The sequence below is a fragment of the Pongo pygmaeus genome, chromosome 2 (assembly GCF_028885625.2).
Source record: "Pongo pygmaeus isolate AG05252 chromosome 2, NHGRI_mPonPyg2-v2.0_pri, whole genome shotgun sequence".
NCBI classification, from domain to species: Eukaryota; Metazoa; Chordata; class Mammalia; order Primates; family Hominidae; genus Pongo; species Pongo pygmaeus.
The window spans coordinates 104,820,585-104,842,999 of NC_085930.1; the positions used below are offsets into that span (position 1 = coordinate 104,820,585).

The following is a 22,415-nucleotide window of genomic DNA, read 5'->3' on the forward strand; positions in this document are numbered from 1 at the left end:
ATCCTCTTGTCTTGGCCTCCCAGTGTTGGGATTACAGGTGTGAGCCACATGCTCCATGCTTTTTTCACTCTTCTGTTCTCCTAGATAAGTCTTTCATACCTTCCCATTCTCAAAACCTCCTATACCTCCTTCCTCATTCTTAGCAGATGATCTTGTTCTCTATTTAACCAAGGAAATAGGAAAACAGAAGAGAATTTCCAGAATCCCATCACCATATCTATTCTTCACTTGCCTGTGAGTTTACGGTATCCACCTGTGCTAGATCTCATCCCTTCATCCTTTTAGCTGTTAGCTGCTCTCCTGCATAATCTTTTATCTTTTAACTCAATTATTCTTTCAGCAAAGAAACATATCATTGGCTCTATTTCTTAAAAAATAAACTTTTTTTGACTGTTGTTTTCTCTCCAACCTTTTTCTCTCCATACCTTTAAAACAAAACCGCATGAAGGAGCGTTTGTATTTGTTGTTTCTAGTTGTTCTACTTCTATTCTGAGACAGAGTCTGGCTGTGTCACCCAGGCTGGAGTGCAGTGGTGTGATCCCAGCTCACTGCTACCTCCACCTCCCAGGTTCAAGCGATTCCTGTACCTCAGCCTCTGAGTAGCTGGGATTACAGGTGTGCGCCACTATGCCTGGCTAATTTTTGTGTTTTTAGTAGAGACAAGGTTTTGCCATGTTTGCCAGGCTGGCCTTGAATGCCTGGCCTCTTAAGCCTATTCTAATCAGACTTTTTTTTTTTTTTTCCTTTTAAACTCAGTGGTAAGAATCTAATCAGACTCTTGCTTCTGTATCTCACCAAAATTATCTTTGCTGTTTGCTCACTCACGTTCTTCAGACCTTCATTTAAAGGACACCTTTTTCAGGCTGGGTGAGGTGGCCTGTAATCCCACCACTTTGGGAGGCCAAGGCAAGTGGATCACTTGAGGTCGGGAGTTTGAGATCAGCCTGGCCAACATGGTGAAACCCCATCTCTACTAAAAATAAAAATTTGGCCAGGTGCGGTGGCTCACATCTGTAATCCCAACACTTTGGGAGGCCGAGGCGGTCGATCACCTGAGGTCAGGAGTTTGAGACTAGCCTGGCCAACATGGTGAAACCCCATCTCTACTAAAAATACAAAAATTAGATGGGCGTGGTGGCAGGCGCCTATAATCCCAGCTACTCAGGAGGCTGAGGCAGGAAAATCGCTTCAACCCGGGAGGCAGAGTTTACAGTGAACCAAGATCGCACTGTTGCACTCCAGCCTGGGTGACAAGAGTGAAACTCTGTCTAAAAAAAATTAAATAAATAAATAAATACACAAAGTTAGCTGGCACATGCCTGTATCCCAGCTTCTTGGGAGGCTGAGGCAGGAGAATCGCTTGAACTCTGGAGGCGGAGGTTACAGTGAACTGAGATTGTGCCAATGCACTCCAGCCTGGGCAACAAGTATTAAACTCCATCTCAAACAAACAAAAAAATACAAAAATTAGCTGGGTGTGGCTGAGGCAGGAGAATCGCTTGAACCCAGGAGACGAAGGTGGCAGTGAGCTGAGATCGCACCACTGCACTCCAGCCAGCGCTATAGAGCAAGACTCAGTCTCAAAATAAAATAAAACAAAATAAAATAAAGCTGGGCATGGTAGCTCATGCCTGTAATCCCAGCACTTTGGGAGGCTGAGATGGGCTGGTCACCTGAGGTCAGGAGTTCGAGATCAGCCTGGCCAACATTGTGAAACCCCGTCTCTACTAAAAATAGAAAAATTTAGCTGGGCATGGTGGCTCACACCTGTTATCCCGGCACTTTGGGAGGCTGAGATGTGCGGATCACCTGAGGTCAGGAGTTCAAGACCAGCCTGGCCAACATGGTGAAGCTTCGTCTTGACTAAAAATACAAAATTTAGCTGGGTATGGTGGCAGGTGCCTGTAATCCCAGCTATTTGGGAGGCTGAGGCAGGAGAATCACTTGAACCTGAGAGGCAGAGGTTGCAGTGAGCCAAAATCCTGCCATTGTACTCCAGCCTAGGCAACAAGAGCAAAACTCCATCTCAAAAAATAATAAAAATACAAAAATTAAGCCAGTTTGGTGGCCCATGCCTGTAATCCCAGCTACTTGAGAGGCTGAGACATGAGAATCACTTGAACCCAGGAGGCAGTTTGCAGTAAGCCAAGATTGCGCCACTGCATTCCATTCTGGACAATGAGTGAGACTGTCCGCCCCAGCCAACAAAAAGAAAAGCCGTGCCTGGCTGGGCGTGGTGGCTCATGCCTGTAATCCCAGCACTTTGGGAGGCTGAGGCAGGCAGATCACGAGGTCAGGAGATGGAGACCATCCTGGCTAACATGGTGAAACCCCGTCTCTACTAAAAATACAAAAAAAATAGCTGGGTGTGGTGGCGGGCGCCTGTGGTCCCAGCTACTCGGGAGGCTGAGGCAGGAGAATGGTGTGAATCCGGGAGGTGGAGCTTGCAGTGAGTCGAGGAGATTGCGCCACTGCACTCTAGCCTGGGTGACAAAGCAAGACTCCGTCTCAAAAAAAAAAGAAAAGCCATGCCTTCCAAGTTCTACATTCTATTAAAACAGTCCCTCTACATCAAGTGATAGAGTAAATGAAGTGAGTTCATGAATTCCTTAAATGCGGCTTTCTTATGTAGTGGCAAATTAGCGTGTGTGTGTGTGTGTGTGTGTATATAGTTTTTTTTTTTTTTTTTTTTGGAGACGGAGTCTCGCTCTGTTACTCAGACTGGAGTCAGTGGCATGATCTTGGCTTACTGCAACCTCCACCTCTTGGGTTCAAGCGATTTTTCTGCCTCAGCCTCTCTAGTAGCTGGGACTACAGGCATGTGCCACCACACCCGGCTAATTTTTGTATTTTTAGTAGAGACAGGGTTTCACCGTATTGGCCAGGCTGGTCTTGAACTCCTGACCTTGTCATCTGCCCGCCTCGGCCTCCCAAAGTGCTGGGATTACAGGTGTGTGCCACTGTGCCCAGCCCTCCCAAATTAGTATTAACTGTCTTTGAGTTGGAAATGTTAGTATGATTTTATTTAACTAAAAAACCTCCTTTGTCGGCCGACGTGGTGGCTCACGCCTGTAATCCCGGCACTTTGGGAGGCCAAGGCGGGCGGATCACAAGGTCAGGAGTTCAAGACCAGTCTCTCCAACATAGTGAAACCCCATCTCTACTAAAAATACAAAAATTCACTGAGTGTGGTGGCAGGTGCCTGTAACCCCAGGTACTCGGGAGGCTGAGGCAAGAGAATTGCTTGAACCTGGGAGGTGGAGGTTGCAGTGAGCCAAGACTGTGCCATTGCACTCCAGCCTGGGCAACAGAGTGAGACTCCATCTCAAAAAACAAAACAAATAAAAACCTCCTTTGTCAAAAAAAAGCCCAACTTTTATTTATTAAATACATGTTGAAACGTCAAAGCACATTAATCAGAAATGGGTGTTTTGGCATCATGCCACATTTAGGAATGGAATATTTTGACTCTAGTGGTGACTGTGACAGGCAGCAGAACAGTCAGTCCACTGAGAATCTGGTGCCATGTCAGTCACCCACTTCTGCATTGCAGGTGCTCTTCAGCAGACATCCCTGCCCTTTAAGGCTTATGTGCTTACTATATAATAAAATACTGATTTTTGTCTTTATATTCTTTCATAGTATGCAATATTTTTTTCATCTATAGCTACTTTCAGCTGAAATATTACTAAGTATTACTTAAAATAATTTAGAAATCCAGTGTTGTGGACTAATTGGTTTTCCCCAAATTCATATATTGAAGTCCTAACCCCAATATGATTATATTTTTGAGATAGAGCCTTTAAAGAGGTAATGAAGGTGAAATGAGGTCATAGGGTAGAACCCTAATCTAATAGGACTGATGTCCTTCTAAAGTGATCCTCCTATCCAGGCCTCCCAAAGTATTGGGATTACAGGTGTGAGCCACCATGCCTGGCCACTGTGTTGCTATTTTAATCTTCATTTCCTGTAGGTCTTGAGTATTTCATGACACACAATATAATGTTTGAGATTGCGTAGGGGATCACACAGATTCTGGACCTTCTCCAGGTAACTTGTGTACTGAGGCAAGCAGCCAGATGTGCAGAACCCTTGGGGCAGCAACAGTCAAGTAGGTACTGTAAAATGGATTTTTTCCTAGAAAATAAAGGAAGTAATTTAGGACCAGGACTAAGGAGAAGTAAAGAGATTGAGGGGAACAGAGGAAGAGGGCAAAGGGAGGTAATTCCAGGGTTCAAAAGAAAAGGGAGGCTGGACACGAGGGCTCATGCCTGTAATCCCAGCATTTTGGGAGACCGAGGTGGGTGGATCACCTAAGGTCAGGAGTTTGAGACCAGCCTGGCCAATATGGTAAAGGCCCGTCTCTACTAAAAATATAAAAATTAGCCAGGCGTGGTGGTGCGCACCTGTAATCCTAGCTACTCGGGAGGCTGAGACAGAATTGCTTGAACCCAGGAGGCAGAGGTTGCAGTGAGCCAAGATCCAAGATCCAAGATTGTACCACTGCACCACTGCACTCCAGCCTGGGCGATAGAGCAAGACTCCGTCTCAAAAAAAAAAAGGAAAAAAAGGATATTATGCTAAGTGAAATAAGCCAGGTATAGAAGGACAAATATTGCATTATTCTACTTATATGTGGTATTGTGGTATCTAAAATAATCAAGGCCAGGTGCAGTGGCTCATGCCTATAATCCCAACACTTTGGAAGGCTGAGGCAGGAAAATTGCTTGAGGCCAGGAGTTTGAGACCAGTTTGGGCAACATAATGGGACCTTGTCTCTACAAAATAAATTAAATAAAATAGTCAAATTCAGACCGGGTGCAGTGGCTCATGCCTGTAATCCCAGCACTTTGGGAGGTATTTGGGAAGTGCATGGAGTTTCCATGCACTCCCTGGGTGTGCCACCCTCCAGGAACCTTCATGTATTCAGCTATCTGGAAGTTCTACTGTTGTGAACTTAAAAACTTGTTATCAGGGTAGCTCTCATGTTAAGTGTTCTTACCATAATAAATAAAGAAATAAACAATAGGAAAGGGAAGAAAACTTAAAACCAGATTTGAAAAATTGAAGCATAATGTTTTTCCACAAATAGAAACATATTAACAATTTTAATGGAAACTATTTTTGTTTAAATAATAACAAAATTTATTTTGCATCTGAAAAATAATCAGTGTTGCATCTGAAAATGTGAAGACTAATTAACATTTGCTGCCTCAGTTATGTAAATGCCTAAAAATATTAAAATGAGCTAAGTTGCCAAAGTACTTTCTTCCAAAATTGGAGGAAAAGCAAGCCTAGAAATAGCCCGAGATTGTGTCATTATCAGTAAAATTCTATCAGTCTCATCACTGAAGGCTTATTTTTTTAAACTTTTCAATGAAATATGTGTATGAAAGATTTCATACACAAAAGGGCTGGGTGGTAATTCCAGCACTTTGGGAGGCCGAAGTGGATGGATCACTTGAGGCCAGGAGTTCGAGACCAGCCTGGCCGACATGATGAAACCCCATCTCTACTAAAAATACAAAAATTAGCTGGGCCTGGTGGTGTGCGCCTATAATTCCAGCTACTCAGGAGGCTGAGGCACGAGAATCACCTGAACCCGGGAGGCTGAGGTTGCAGTGAGCCGCGATTGTGCCACTGCATACCAGCATGGGTGATGGAGTGTGAGACTCTCAAAAAAAAAAAAAAATTAAAAAGGAAGATTTCATGCACAAAAGTAGAGAAAGTATAATACCCATGTACCCATTTATTTCCTGAAATGAAGTTTTTTTTAATGTATTATTCTAAGTAGTGGTTTTGAACTCTTAGACCAAGGAGTAGCAATTGGAATACACTGAATTAAGGTCAAATATGAGAATATTTCTGAAGCAGAATTTGATGTATTCATTGGACAAGAGGTGAGAGAAGAAAGTCTGATTAATTCCAAATTTCTAGTTTAGAAAATTAGTCTGATAATGGCATTAATCAAGAGCACAGAGAACCAAGAAACTTGAAGTTTGACATAGTGTCTGGTTAGATGCCTTTGATGCAGCTTCCCCAGTTTCCTACCAGAATACCCATGATGATGCAAAAAGTGACAATAGAAATGTCTAGGAGGCTGGGCATGGTGGCTCACACTTGTAATCCCAGCACTTTGGGAGGCCGAGGCCAGTGGATTACCTGAGGTCAAGAGTTTGAGACCAGCCTGGCCAATATGGCGAAACTCCATCTCTACTAAAAATACAAAAATTAGCTGGGCGTGGTGGCGGGCACCTGTAATCCCAGCTGCTCAGGAGGCTGAGGCAGGAGAATTGTTTGAACCTGGGAGGCGGAGGTTGTGGTGAGCCAAGATGACGCCATTGCACTCCAGACTGGGCAATGAGCAAAACTGGTCTCAAAAAAGAAAAAAGAAATGTCTAGGAACTAAGATATGTGTCTGCCTTAATCGTTAGGGAAGAACTGAGATAATGCACCCTGGCATCATCTCCTGGAAACAAAAATGCTTGGAGAAAGATAGTGAGTCATTACCTGTATCCCGTTGTTACTTTGCTGGCTCAGTAACCCAAAGCCCACACTAGCCAGAAACTGGGCCAGCCCTCTGCAGAGCATCACCTAATGCTATTTCAGGGACTAGAATGGTGTATCTTTTCTTACGCTATCCCCCCTAATTTTTCTCTTATCTTTTTTAGGATACAAGGTCCCTGTTGGGCACTTGGTATTGATGGCATTACTGCACAAGTGGCATGGGCCACACAAGTAGAGTATTATTTGCTAAGTCAGGGATGGGAGAGTCCTGGGTATGGGACACAATGGAAGCCATCATTTCTCAGATCTTTTATTGGTTTAGAGAGTCGGTGAGGAAAGGGAAGCTGGGGTGTAGCTAGACCAGGACTGCAGTGAGTATCTCTAAGAAACTGGGAAATAACTGGGAGTGGGGCTGGGCGTGGTGGATCACTTGAGGTCAGGAGTTCAAGACCAGCCTGGCCAACATGGTGAAACCCCATCTCTACTAAAAATATAAAAATTAGCTGGGTGTGGTGGCTTGCACTTGTAGCCCCAGTTACTCAGGAGGCTGAGGCAGGAGAATCACTTGAACCTGGGAGGCGGAGTTTGCAGTGAGCTGAGATCATGTCAACTGCACTACAGCCTGGGCAAGACAGCGAGACTCTGTCTCAAAAAAAAATAATAATAATAAATAAAAATAAATAAATTGGGAGTGGTATGTATCAGCCTGTCCCGTAGTTGTAGATACATGGAGTCTTTCAGCCATCACACATAGATTGAGAGTAGGGTCAGGAACTGTTTGTTGCCTGTTAACAGATGATAAATAAATCCTAATAAACAATACGGGGCCTATGAGTAAACTCAGCTGGTTAAGGATATAAGCGGAGTGAAGACTAGAAAGGTCCACTACAAAATGCTCAGTAAACTATAAGAAATCATTGCACTTATGAATTCTGAGCAAAAAGCCAAGGATAAAATTGGCTGAGATGAAACAGAAAATGGGTGTGATAAGATTATAAGGAAACTGAAAAAAATGAGCAAGAATTAAATACATAAAAAGAGTTGGCTGGGCGCGGTGGCTCATGCCTGTAATCTCAACACCTTGGGAGGCCGAGATGGGCAGATCACTTGAGGTCAGGAGTTCGAGACCAGCCTGGCCAACATGGCAAAAAAAAAAACAAAAAACCCGTCTCTACTAAAAATATAAAAATTAGCACTTGTAATCCCAGCTACCTGGGAAGCTGAAGCAGGAGAATCGCTTGAACCTGGGAGGTGGAGGTGGCAGTGAGCCAAGATTACACCACTGCACTCCAGCCTGGGTGACAGCGTGAAGCTCTGTCTTGGGAGCAGGTGGCGCAAACCGTAGAGAAAGCAAAAAGAGCAAAGTTGTAAGGGTAGAAATATGTGATGGAGGTTAGCTGGGAAGAAAGCACAGTTAAAGGAGCTGAAATAGAGAACAGAACCAACATAACAATAATTCTTCTAAAACCCAGAACAAATGGAACCAAGATAATAATGGTAATAGTTCAAGTTGCCTCCTTACTGTGTCTGACACCTGTCTACTTGAATCCTTACAACAGTCTTCAGAGAGAAGTCACCACTGTTCATGCCATTATGCAGAGGAAGGGTGGACATAGGCAATAAATTACCTCTGGTCACACAGCTGTTACAGATCACTGATGATTTATTAGAAGAAAACTTTTCCCAGCTGTAATGGCTTGTATTGTGAAGAGGCAGTAGGTTTGCTGCATTCTGAGAAACAGTAATCACAACTAGTTCATTCTTGGTAAAACAGTTTTCTTAGTAAGTACAAAACTCTTTATTCAGTAGATAATTTATTGTCTCTTTGCAAATAACACATGGGGTGAGATTTTAAAATAATGACTTGTATCGATATCTCCATTTCTAATTCTTCCTCCAGTCTATATTTGTATCCCCCTTCTCACCAGTAAAAAAAAAAATCTGTGTGTTCGTTTATTTACTCCCTACAGTAATACACATAGAAGAGTTTTGGAATTACAGGTCAGGTGCGATGGCTCACGCCTGTAATCCCAGCAGTTTGGGAGGCCAAGGCAGGTGGATCACAAGGTCAAGAGATTGAGATCATCCTGGCCAACATGGTGAAACCCCATCTCTACTAAAACTACAAAAATTAGCTGGGTGTGGTTGCACGTGTCTCTAGACCTAGCTACTAAGGAGGCTAAGGCAGGAGAATAACTTGAAACAGGGAGGTGGAGGTTGCAGTGGGCCAAGATCGCGCCACTGTACTCCAACCTGAGCGAAAGAGCGAGACTCTCTCAAAAAAAGAAGAGTTTTGGAATTGGCATACCATCACCAACATCAGTTGTTTTTTGTTGGAGTGCAGTATATCCCACTGAGGGTGGATGGTCAGAGTACTATGTTCAGAAGCTACTTAGAATCTGATTCTTTCCTTCTCTAATTATGTTATCACCCTGATACATGGGTAGGTTTTTTTTCTTTGTACTTAGTTTTAGGGTCCTTCTTATCGATTTAATTTTTAAAATATGTGAAAAATTAACATGGCTTAAATTTCAAAACTTTTTATGTAAAAATGTTTCCTCAGGCCAGTCGCGGTGGCTCACACCTGTAATCCCAGCACTTTGGGAAGCTGAAGTGGGTGGTCAGGTCAGGAGATCGAGACCATCCTGGCTAACACGGTGAAACCCTGTCTTTACTAAAAATAAAGAAAATTAGCCTGGCATGGTGGCAGGCGCCTGTAGTCCCAGCTACTCTGGAGGCTGAGGCAGGAGAATGGTGTAAACCTGGGAGGCGGAGCTTGCAGTGAGCAGAGATCACATCATTGCACTCCAGCTTGGGTGACAGAGCGAGACTCCGTCTCCCAAAAAAAAAAAAAAAAAAGTTACCTGAGAGAAGTTTCATTCCTTTCCGTATCCCTTCTTTCCTGTTTCTTTCTATACACGAGGAAAATAATTTCATTACTTTCCGGTTTATTCTTCCCAAATTGTTTCCTTTTGGAAAAATTAACCGGTAAAAGTATATTATATTTATTTTCCCTCCATTCTTAGCTCTCCTTTCTCATGGAAGTCCTTTCTTCTGCAAGGGATAGCATGCCATATATACTTTTCTTCACCTTGCTTTTTTTCCCTTTATGTCTCCCACAACTTACTCTCTTTTCATTTTTTTTGAGACAGAGTCTCATTTTGTCAACCAGGCTGGAGTGCAGTGGCATGATCTCGGCTCACTGCAACCTCCGTCTCCCAAGTTCAAGCGCTTCTGCTGCCTCAGCCTCCTGAGTAGCTGGGACTACAGGCGCACACCACCACGCCCAGCTAATTTTTGTATTTTTAGTAGAGATGGGGTTTCACCATGTTGGCCAGGATGGTCTCGATCTCTTGACCTCATGATCCATCCGCCTCAGCCTCCCAGAGTGCTGGGATTATAGGCGTGAGCATTTATATTATACATCAGGTGGATATACATCAGGTGGATCACCTGATGTCAGGAGTTTGAGAGCAGCCTGACCAACATGGTGAAACCCCATCCCTACTGAAAATACAAAATTATCCGGGCATGGTGGTGCATGCCTGTAATCCCAGCTACCTGGGAGGCTGAGGCAAGAGAATCGCTTGAACCTGGGAGGTGGAGGTTGCAGCGAGCCGAGATTGTGCCACTGTACTCCAGCCTGGGCAACAACAGCAAAACTCTGTCTCAAAAAAAAAAAGAAAGAAAACAGTGAATAAAAGAAAATTGAGTTCACTTCCTGTTTTTCCTAAAGCTGCACATCTGTTAAATTCATTCTTTTTGTTTTTTTCTCTCCAATTTTAGTCTGTGCTGAGACCTATAACCCTGATGAGGAAGAGGAAGATACAGATCCAAGGGTAAGACCCAAAGCAAACATGTTAGGTAGAATTGTTCTATTTCTCATTAACTCCCCTTCTCTACATACCAAAAACTCATCATGCTAATAATTAAATACAAATTAAAATATCAGTGAAGTGACATTTTTAATCTAACAAATTGAAAGCTGCATTGGTTGAGGGTATGTGAGCAATGCTTAGCTGTAGCTGTCAGAAGCCCTAAACAGGCTGGGCATGGTGGCTCACACCTGTAATCCAAACACTTTGAGAGGCTGAGGCAGGAGGATCGCTTGAGGCCAGGAGTTCAAGACCAGCCTGGACAATATAGCAAGACCCCATCTCTGTGGGAAAAAAAAAATTAGCTGGTTTGGTGGCATGTGCCTGTATTCAAAGCTACTTAGGAGCCTGAGGCAGGAGAATTGCTGCTTGAGTCTTAAAAAAAAAAAAAATGCTGGGCATGGTGGCTCACACCTGTAATCTCAGCACTTTGGGAGGTTGAGATGGGAAGATCACTTGAACCCCAGGAGTTGAGACTAGCCTGGGCAATGTAGTTAGACCTCATTTCTATTAAAAAAAAATTAACAACAACAAGCCTTAAATGCTTACAGTCAGGCCAACTGATTTAGCATTTACCTAAAGGAGAATTTATCCCCAATGAAAGTTGGATCCTTCCTGAGGATGTACAAATGGAGTTTATCATAGTATTATAACAATGGAAAATGGAAAAAACCTAAATGACCCAAAATATGGGATTACCAGGGCCTAAATTATGGTACATTCAAATGAAGAGAATCTGTAGCTATTGAAAGTGATGGTACAGGACTGTATGTAATGGCATGGGATGTATGTTTGTATGAGGTGCATTTTATAGAGCATTTTGTAAATTAAGAAATTTGAAATATATATATTTATTTGTATGTATGTATGTATATATAGAAAATTTTGTCTGGAAGGATATACCCCAGATGTTAACAGTGGTTGTGGCAAGACCATGTTTGATTTTTGGGTGCTTTTTAAAAAAAAAAACAAAAAAAACTTAGTTTTTTAAACTTCTGTACAATTGACATAAATTACTTTTGTTTGTTTGTTTGTTTGTTTTGGAGATAGAATCTCACACTGTCGCCCAGGCTGGAGTGCAGTGACGCGAATTCGGCTCACTGCAACCTCCGCCTCCTGGGTTCAAGTGATTCTCCTGCCTCAGCCTCCCAACATAAATTACTTTTATGAGGGCATGTATGAACTATCATTTTTAAAAGATTGATGTTATAGGTTGGGTGTGGTAACTCATGCCTGTAATCCTGGCACTTTGGGAGGCCGTGGCGGGTGGATCACCTGAGGTCAGGAGTTCGAGACCAGCCTGGCCAACATGGTGAAACCTCGTCTCTACTAAAATACAAAAATTAGTTGGGCGTGGTGGCAGGCACCTGTAATCCCAGCTACTCAGGAGGCTGAGGCAGGAGAATCGCTTGAACCCGGGAGGCCGAGGTTGTGGTGAGCTGAGATCACGCCACTGCACTCCAGCCTGGGCAACAGAGTGAGACTCCATCTCAAGAAAAAAAAAAAAAAAGATTGCTGTTATAAAAACCTTTAGTGGGCCAGGCACGGTGGCTCACGCCTGTAATCCCAGCACTTTGGAAGGCCGAGGCGGACGGATCAAGAGGTCAGGAGTTCGAGACCAGCCTGACCAATATGGTGAAACCCCATCTCTACTAAAAATACAAAAATTAGCCAGGCATGGTGGCGCCCGCCTGTAATCCCAGCTACTCAGGAGGCTGAGGCAGGAGAATCACTTGAACCTGGGAGGTGGAGGTTGCAGTGAGCCAAAATCGCGCCACTGCACTCCAACCTGGGCGACAGGGCGACAGAGCTAGACTCCGTCTCAAAAAAAAAAAAAAAAAAAAAAAAAAAAACTTTAGTAATCTATTATGTTACCCTTAAATCAAGTTACCCTTAAAATGAGTAACTTATGAAAGCTTTCTGAAGTATTCTAATAAATGCTACCATTTTTGTGAATGTAAAAATCATGTAGATTAATTTTTTTGTTCTAGTTATTGTAAAATTATTGATGACTGTAAAACAGTTTTTTTCTAATTTAATATCACAAATTTAAAATACTTAACACTCTCTCTCTTTTTTTTTTTTGAGACAGAGTTTCGCTCTTGTTGCCCAGGCTGGAGTGCAATGGCGTGATCTTGGCTCACTGCAACCTCTGCCTCCTGGGTTCAAGCGATTCTCCTGCCTCAGCCTCCCGGGTAGCTGGGATTACAGGCATGTGCCACCACGCCCAGCTAATTTTGTATTTTTAGTGGAGATGGGTTTCTTCATGTTGGTCAGGCTGGTTTTGAACTCCTGACCTCGTGATCCGCCCACCTCGGCCTCCCAAAGTGCTGGGATTACCTGGGATTACAGGAGTGAGCCACCGTGCCCAGCTTTTTTTTTTTTTTTTTTTTTGAGACGGAATCTTGCTCTGTCGCCAGGCTACAGTGCAGTGATACGATCTTGGCTCACGGCAACCTCCAACTCCCTGGTTCAAACGATTCTCCTACCTCAGCGTCCCAAGTAGCTGGGATTACTGGCATGCTCCACCATGCCCAGCTAATTTTGTATTTTTAGTAGAGACGGGGTTTGTCCATGTTGGTCAGGCTGGTCTGGAACTCCTGACCTTGTGATCCGCCTGCCTCGGCCTACCAAAGTGCTGGGATTACAGGCATGAGCTACCACGCCCGGCCCTTTTTTTTTTTTTTTTAGATAGAGTCTCTCTCTGTTGCTAGGCTGGAGTGCAGTGGCACGATCTTGGCTCACTGCAACCTCCGACTCCGTGGTTCAAGTGATTCTCCTACCTCAGCCTCCCAAGTAGCTGGGATTACAGACCTGCGCCACCACGCCCAGCTAATTTTTCTATTTTTAGTAGAGACGGGGTTTTACCATGTTGGCCAAGATGGTCTTGATCTCCTGACATCGTGATCTGCCTGCCTCGGCCTCCCAAAGTGTTGGGATTACAGGCATGAGTGACCTTGCCCGGCCAACACTTTTAACATCTATTATTTCTGGTCAGATTAAAAGATGTATTTTTTTTTTTTGAGTCGATGCTCAATATTTGTTTAATGAACAAATTTATAACCCCTCTGCTTTATAGATGAAGATCCTGAGACTCCCAGGGAACAGCTGACTTGCTGCCAGCCATGTAGTCGGCAGGTGGCTTCAGGGTTGGTGCTTTTCACCCCTATATTACATTGCCCCTCCACCCTTAGCATACAGCTTGATATTTATGTAAAACTAAAATAACAGAAACCATGCTCTTTATTTTTCCCACTTTTTGGAGAAAGAAATATACCAATCTTTAAGTGGTTATTTTAAAATGGAATAAAACAGTTTCCATGGTTTTATTTGGATTGGCAGGTGATTCATCCTAAAACTGATGAACAGAGATGCAGACTTCAGGAAGCTTGCAAAGATATTCTCCTTTTCAAAAATCTTGATCAGGTAACATTGATTTCTAAAGTATTTTTATTATAATGATCTTTTAGCTTTGCTCCTATTTGTCACTGAAACTTTAATTTTTAGCATCCTAGCCACAGCCGTATTAAGCTTAAAACCTTAGATTCATCTTACATACAGATGTTTTCATTGTATTGACCACTTTAACCCAGACATGATCTTTCAGATGCCTTTTAGTGCAGTAGTCCCCCTTATCCTTGGTTTTGCTTTCCAGGGTTTCAGTTACCCATAGTCAATGACAGTCCAAAAATACTAAATGGAAAATTCCGGAAATAATTCCTAAGTTTTAAAAGGCATGCCATTCTGAGTAGTGTGATGAATCTCATGCTGTCCTGCTTTACTGCCACCCAGAACACAAATCATCACTTTGTCCCAGTGTATTCATGCCATATATGCCACCTGCCCATGAGTCACTTAGTCACCATATAGCAGTACTCATATTCATGTAACCCTTATTTTACTTAATAATGGCCCAAAGCAGAAGAGAAGCAACGCTGGCAATTCGGATATGCCAAAAAGAAGCCATAAAATGCTTCCTTTAAGTGAAAAGGTGAGAGAAACTTAAGGAAAGAAAGGAAGAAAGGGAGAGAGGGAGAAAGAGAAAGGAAGAGAGAAAGAAAAGGAAAGGAAGGAAGGAAGGAACAAAAGGAAGGGAGGGAGAGAGGGAGGGAGGGAGAAAGAAAGAAAGAAATTGTATGCTGAGGTTGCAAAAATCTATGGTAAGAATGAATCTTCTGGCTGGGTGTGGTGGCTCATGCCTGTAATCCTAGCACTCTGGGAGGCCGAGGTGGGTGGAGTTCAAGACCAGGCTGGCCAACAGTGAAATTCTGTCTCTACTAAAAATACAAAAATTAGCCAGGTGTGGTAGTGTGCACCTGTAATCCCAGCTACTCACGAGGCCGAGGCAGGAGAATTGCTTGAATCCAGGAGGTGGAAGTTGCAGTGAGCTGAGATTGCACCATTGCACTCCAGCCTGGGTGACAGAGCAAGACTCCGTCTCAAAAAAAAAAAAAAAAAAATAGAATAAGAATGAATCTTCTATCTGTGAAAACTGTGAAGAAGGAAAAATAAATTTATGCTAGTTTTGCTGTGGCACCTCAAACTGCACAAGTTACAGCCACAGTGCGTGTTAAGTACTTGGTTAAGATGGAAAAGGCGTTACATTTGTGGGTGGAACAGAAATGTGTTCCAATTGACAGCAGTAGGGTTCAACACTATCTGTGGTTTCAGACATCCACATATCCCCTTGGAACATATTCCCCATGGATAAAGGGAGGACTGCTGTATTTTTCTGAGCTGCTTTGGCACTTTCTCCAAGACAATACTGATAATTTGAAGAGCATGCAGTTTTGTCATGTTGCAAGGAAATGCTCAGATTTGCATGACTCTGGCTTAGCTAGGAGAGTCTGAATTTATCCTACAAAGAGATTGATTTTTCTGAAGATGCTGGTATGTAGTTCCCTTCATTGATAATAGTTAACCCACTGGCTTGCCAGTGTGTGATAAGTGCTTCTTAGGAATGGTGTGTTTCTGCAGGGCCTAACATAGGATCTATGACCTGGGCCTGTCCTCCCTCTCTTGGTGGTAGAAATAAAGAACGAGGGCTACCTCCTGATAGGTGTCCTAGTACATTTGGGCTGCTATAACAAAATACCATAACCTGGGTGGTTTATAAACAGTGGAAATTTCTCACAATTCTGGAGTCTGGGAAATCCAAGCACAAGGCGCCAGCAGATTTGGTGTCTGATCAGGAGCCCACTTCCTGGTTCATAGATAACCATCTCTGTGTGTTCTCACGTGGTGGAAGGAGGGAGGGAGCTCTCAGGGTTTCCTTTATAGGGGAACTAGTCCCATTCATGATCCAGTCACTCTCCAAAGGCCTTACCTTCTAATACCATCACACTGGGAGTCAGGTTTTAACATGAAATTTTGGGGTGACATAAACATTAGTTCATAGTAACAGAGAATCTTCAGATTTCCTGTTTCTTCTCTATTCTTCTCTACTGTTTCTTCTCTACTTTGAAGGCCACACATTAAAAGAATGAGGCCAGGCATGGGGGCTCACACCTGTGATCCCAGCACTTTGGGAGGCTGAGGCAGGCAGATCATTTGAGGTCAAGAATTCAAGACCAGTCTGGCCAACATGGTGAAACCCCATCTCTACTAAAAATACAAAATTTGGCAGGGCACGGTGGCTCACACCTGTAATTCCAGCATTTTGGGAGGCCGAGGTGGGCAGATCATGAGGTCAAGAGATGGAGACCATCCTGGCCAACATGGTGAAACCCCATCTCTACTAAAAATACAAAAATTAGCTGGGCGTGGTGGCGCACACCTGTAGTCTCAGCTACTCGGGAGGCTGAGGCAGGTTAATTGCTTGAACTGGGGAGGTGGAGGTTGCAGTGAGCTGAGATCATACCACTGAACTCCAGCCTTGGCGACAGAGTGAGATTCCATCTCAAAAAAGTTAAAAATTTAAAATTAAAAAGATTTAAAAATTTAAAACCGCATTAATGGCTAAGGTGCTAGGCCTGTTGAGGAGTCCCAGAATGTGCAGAGACAGGAAGGCTGGAATTACATTTCCTCTGTTACCCAGCTCCTACCAAAAAGGCTCCTGAAGACATTTCCACAGCCCTCCTTAGGAATCTGGGCTAGTCAGATACGAGCTTACAATGCATCAGTCAGAGGAGTTAACTAACCTTGGTGTCTGTAAACCAGACTAATAACCGTGTGGTTTACAGTAATAGCCAGAGCTTTACTCAGAGCTTGTTAGTTTGAGACTGAATGAGACAAGGACCATGAGCTCAAGGAAAGGCTGGTTGTGAGAAACAGTGGTCTGTGTTAGCTGTTTTCCCTGGAAGACCCATCCAGATAAATGGAAAAGGGGCTTGCTTCTTTATCTGTGAATAAAACCTCTTGTAAATTTTATACCATTGAAGTTACTATAAGGAAAGTTTCTATGTCAATCTAATATTTAGTTTTCTTAGAGTTGGAGAATACCATTTTAATGTTGAAAAGTTATAACTTAGATGGGCACGGTGGCTCATTCCTGTAATCCCAGCACTTTGTGAAGCCAAGGAGGGAGGATCATCTGAGGTCAAGAGTTTGAGACCAGCCTGGCCAACATGGTGAAACCCCATCTCTACTAAAAATACAAAAATTAGCTGGGCATGGTGGCAGGTGCCTGTAATCCCAGCTACTTGAGAGGCTGAGGCGGAAGAATCGCTTGAACCCAGGAGGCGGAGTTTGCAGTGAGCTGAGACCACACCATTGCACTACAGCCTGGGCAATAAGAGTGAAACTCCGTCTCAATATATAAATAAATAAATAAATTAATTAATTAATAATTACTTTTCTCAATAATGTCTTTTTTCTGGTAGAGGATCCAGTCCAGGATCCCATGTTAGATTTAGCAGTTATTTCTTCATAGTCTTCTCCAATCTGTGGCAGTTTTCAGTCTTTCCTTGTCTTTCATAATCTTGACACTTTGAAGAGTACTAGTTAGTCATTCTATAGAATGTCTTTTCATTTGAGTTTGATGTTTCCTCATGATTTTGGAATATGATTATATATTTTTAGTGAGACTACCACAGAAATTATATTGTGTCCCTCTGAAAGCATCATATCAAGGGGCCCATGATGTCAGTATGTCTTATTGCCAGCAATGTTAGTTCATTTCCTTTTTATTGCTCAGTAGTATTTCATTGCTCAAAAATACCAATTTATCCATTTTTCTGTTAGCGAATACTTGGTCTATTTCTAGTTTTTAGCTATTATGATTAACACTGTCAACATTTTGTACAAATCCTTTTGTGACCTTTTCCCCCAAGTTATTTTTTTTAATTTATTTTTTTATTTTTTGTATTTTTAGTAGAGATGGGGTTTCACCATGTTCGCCGGGATGGTCTCGATCTCCTGACCTCGTGATTCGTCCGCCTCTGCCTCCCAAAGTGCTGGGATTACAGGTGTGAGCCACCGCACCCGGCCCCCAAGTCATCTTGAGTAAAGTACCTGAGAGAAAAATTACTGAGTCATAGGATAGGTATATGTTTGACTTTGTAAAAAATCTGCCAGATCAGCTGGGTGCGATGGCTCATGCCTGTAAACCCAGCACTTTGGGAGGCCGAGGCGGGCAGATCACCTGAGTTCAGGAGTTCAGGACCAGCCTGGGCAACATGGTGAAACCTCCTCTCTACTAAAAATACAAAAATTAGCTGGGCATGGTGGCACACACCTGTAATCCCAGCTACTCGGGAGGCTGAGGCAGGAGAACCACTTGAACCTGGGAAGCAGAGGTTGCAGTGGGCCGAGATCGCACCACTGCACTCCAGCCTGGGTGACAGAGCGAGACTCTGTCTCAAAAAAAAAAAAAAAACAACCAAAAAACTGCCAGATATTTTTCAAAGTAGTTTTACCAGTTTGCATTCCTGTCAACAACATATGAGATTTCAGGTTGCTTCATATCCTTACTAACATTTTATAGTGTCAGTATTTTTTCTGATTAGTATATTTGTTTCCAATTTTAAATGTATTTCCCAAATTTCTATTTTTAAATTTTCGAAATTACAGAAAATTCAAAAGAATAATGCCATGAATATCCAGATGCTCTTTACTTAGACTGGCCAGTTGTTAACATTATACCACATTTGCTTTTTCTCTTGTGTGCAAGTTTATGTACAGAGAGAAAGAAGAGAGAGTATATATAAAATGCTTTTCTTTTGTTCTGAGCCATTTATGACATCATGACTCTTCACCACTAAATATTTAGGATGTATTTTCCAGGAACAAGAATATTTTCTGGCTGGGCAAGGTAGCTCACGCCTGTAATCCCAGCACTTTGGGAGGCCAAGGCGGGCGGATTACCTGAGGTCAGGAGTTCAAGACCAGCCTGGTCAACATGGTGAAACCCTGTCTCTACTAAAAATACAAAAATTAGCTGGGCATGGTGGCACATGCCTGTAATCCCAGCTACTCAGCAGGCTGAGGCAGGAGAATTGCTTGAGTCCGGGGCAGGCTGAGGCAGGAGAATTGCTTGAGTCCGGGAGGCAGAGGTTGCAGTGAGCCGAGATTGTGCAGCTGCACACCTGCCTGGTCGACAGAGCGAGACTCTGTCTCAAAAAAAAAAATTATCCAGGCCTGGTGGCACGCACCTATAATCCCAGCTACTTGGGAGGCTGAGGCAGGAGAAATCGCTTGAACCCAGGAGGCAGAGGTTGCAGTGGACCAAGATCGTGCCACTGCACTCCAGCCTGGGTGACAAAGTGAGACTCTGTCTTAAAAAAAAAAAAAGAATATTTTCCTATGTTAACACAATACCATTTAATAAACCCAAGAAATTTAATGTTGGTATAATATAAAATCACCTAACAACAGTCCATACTCAGATTTCCCGTTTTCCCAGTAAAGTTCTGTATAGCTTTTTGTTTTGTTTTTCAATCCTGAATCACATACAGTAAGTCTTCACCTAACATCCTGAATCACATATAGTAAGTACTTCAACATTGTTGGTAGTCTTGGAAACTGCAACTTTAAGCAAAACAACCTATAATGAAACCTTTTTTTTTCCCTCATCAGTGTTATAACTGTGTTATTTGAGGACCTTCTGTACATTGTTTTGCTTAAAGTCACAGTTTTCAAGAACCTATCAACCACATTGAGGACTTACTGTATTTCATTTGGTTGTCATGTTGTTATTTTAGTCTTCTCTAACCTAGAAATGCTCCCTTTCCGCCCCTGTTATTCTATATCTCATGACACATGTGTTTGAAGAGTCCAGACTAGAAGAAGAAAAGTTACTCAGAACAAGAGGCTTCCAGCAGGCAACCCACAGGCTAGGTACAGATGTTGTGTTTGGTCTGTATTGTACATGAAAATTTAAATTTATTGCCAGTGTTTAAATAGGAGATTTCTGGCAACACTGGGCTCACGTTCCAGTCAATGTGGGTAACACATCATTTGCAAGCCATGCTTTTTAGTATTTGTTAGCTTATACAGTATTCAACACACGTGGAACTAAATACACTTTTTGGTGATACTCAATTATCTTGGTAGTACAGTCACTCTGATAGAACATAAAATCACATGGAATTATGCAGTCATAAAATTATTCTCTTTCCAGGTCTTCAGTCTACATTTCTCCAAAGAGAAAGTCTCTTTTTTTAATTGAACCTGGTATTCTTTAGTGACTCCCTAGTAATCACTGATCTCCCTGACAGGGATGCTGGCCCCAGATTGAGACCATTGTTTCATTAGAATTTAATAGTATTATTTTCTTTTCATTATACTTATTGACATAGTTGATGTCTGGTTATGGCAGGCAATATTAGTAATTGTATGTGCTGTATGCAAATGAAGCAATATTAGCTGTCTTATAATAGATCTCATTTATTGAGTATCTGTTGTTTCATAAATACTTTCCTAGGTTTTTTTCCTTTGGTCATAAAAATTGATGACCTGGAATCTTTGTTATACCCTTTTTACATATGAAGAAACTGGAGTTCACCAGGCGCGGTGGCTCACACCTGTAATCCTAGCACTTTGGGAAGCCAAGGTGGGTGGATCACATGAGGTCAGGAGCTCGAGACCAGCCTGGCCGACATGGCAAAACCCTGTCTCTACTAAAAATATAAAAATTTGCCAGGCGTGGTGGCGCAGGCCTGTAATCCCAGCTACTCAGGAGGCTGAGGCAGGAGAATCACTTGAACGCGGGAGGTAGAGGTTGTGGTGAGCTGAGATCACACCACTGCACTCCAGCCTGTGTGACAGAGTGAGACTCCGTCTCCAGAACAACAACAACAAAAAAAGATACTGAAGCTCAGTGAGGTTAAGTGACGTGTTTCACTAGTCAAAAGTTGTGCTGTTCCAAAAGATAACCTCTAAGGCCATAGCAGCCCTTTAGACCTGATGCTCCTGTTAAGGTCAACAGCTGTAGGAAGGTGGCAGCATGTGACTTTACACATGACATAGTGGAGCCATCAGGCAGGTGACAGTCGTGTGGGTGTGGCTGGGAGAACATGGACCATAATTTAGATAATATTTTTGCGTAAATTTTGGGAAGCTTTTTCAAAACAATACTGCCTCAGAAGACTTGCCAGTTTGCTGTCTGCTGAGGTGCATGGAGGTGCAAAGCTGAATGGTCCCAGGAAAGCATTTGTTTCAGACAACCTCTAGGTTTCTGTTTGAATGTGGGGACTTCTGTTACATAGTCACAAATTGAGATAATTATGGTTACTGCTTTTTTCCAGCATATGTAAAGGCTATTTTTTTCTTCTTGTGCATACCCTGCAGGAACAGCTTTCTCAAGTTCTCGATGCCATGTTTGAAAGGATAGTCAAAGCTGATGAGCATGTCATTGACCAAGGAGATGATGGAGACAACTTTTATGTCATAGAACGGTAGGAGGTGGAGCTTTGAAATTGTGTGGCCACACTTAATCGGATTCATGACTCAGGGCAGATGCTTTATCCTATTCTGTATTCAGCCCAGAGAGGCTTAGGGCCTGGTGAACAAGCTTCCCAAAGCCTTGTGAGAGTCCACAGCTTGTCCCTCTCTACCAGTGCTGTCCTGAATCCTCAGCACAACTCATGTTTGAAGAGCAATCATCTAGAGTAGAAAGTCTCCTTTAGGCCAGGCACAGTGGCTCATGCCTGTAATTGCAGCACTTTGGGAGGCCAAGGCCGGTGGATCACTTGAGGTGAGGGGTTTGAGACCAGCCTGGCCAATATGGTGAAACCCCATGTCTACTAAAAATACAAAAATTAGCCGGATGTGGCGGTGCATGCCTGTAATCCCAGCTGCTTGGGAGGCTGAGGCTGGAGAATCACTTGAACCTAGGAGGCTCACGCCTGTAATCCTAGCGAAGGTTGTTGCCGTGAGCTGAGACCCCGCCGCTGCACTCCAGCCTGGGCAACAGAGCAAGACTCCATCTCAAAAAAAAAAAGGAAAGTCTCCTTTACAGTTAGTAAGGAGTGCAGGGTGTACTTTATAAACATGTTATTTGCCAGTGTCAAGTGAATTGATCCCTTGAAGAATTAGCCATGGTACTGTAGTCGTTTGAATGTTTGTATTTGAGCCTGATTTTACTCATGAATACACTGCCCTGACCTTAACCCCTCTGGCTCAGATCTAAGTATTAGGAAAAGATGAAATATTTGGGCTTGACCTGCTCACCCTACTGTGTCCTAACCTCTTGAGTTTAGTATCCTCTGGCTAGTGGCAGTGAGGTGGGTGTCCTTCTGATCTCCTTAGTCCTGAAAGAAACACTCTCACTAGAGTTTAACACCCATAAGATATTGCTTCACCTGATATCTTCCATTAATTTAAAAATAAAATGGTTTTTGGAGCTAGATAATAAAAAGGAAACAAAAATAATTTTTTTATCTTAAAGTAATTTCAGAGTTACAGAAAAGTTAAATAGTGCAAAAAATTAATCATAGGCCTGGTGCGGTGGCTCATGCCTGTAATCCTAGCACTTTTGAGAGGCCGAGGCAGGTGGATCTCTTGAGGTCCGGAGTTCGAAACCAGCCTGGCCAACGTGGTGAAACTCCGTCTCTACTAAAAAAATACAAAAATTGGCCGGTCGCAGTGGCTCAT

The 22,415-nt window shown here is 42.9% G+C and overlaps 1 protein-coding gene across 10 annotated transcripts in view; it reads left to right on the forward strand.

The window, feature by feature from the left end:
• PRKAR2A (protein kinase cAMP-dependent type II regulatory subunit alpha) overlaps nucleotides 1–22,415 on the forward strand; it is a 95,101-nt gene that overhangs the window by 39,278 nt on the left and 33,408 nt on the right. For all 10 annotated transcript variants that reach the window (XR_010125595.1, XR_010125594.1, XM_054481738.1 and 7 more), the window contains 3 exons: nucleotides 10,294–10,346; nucleotides 13,725–13,808; nucleotides 21,111–21,217. Coding sequence is in view for 8 of the 10 variants with exons in the window: in XM_054481738.1 (XP_054337713.1) it covers nucleotides 10,294–10,346; nucleotides 13,725–13,808; nucleotides 21,111–21,217 (244 nt within the window). In the remaining 2 variants the exon portion in view is untranslated. The remainder of the gene's footprint in view (nucleotides 1–10,293; nucleotides 10,347–13,724; nucleotides 13,809–21,110; nucleotides 21,218–22,415) is intronic.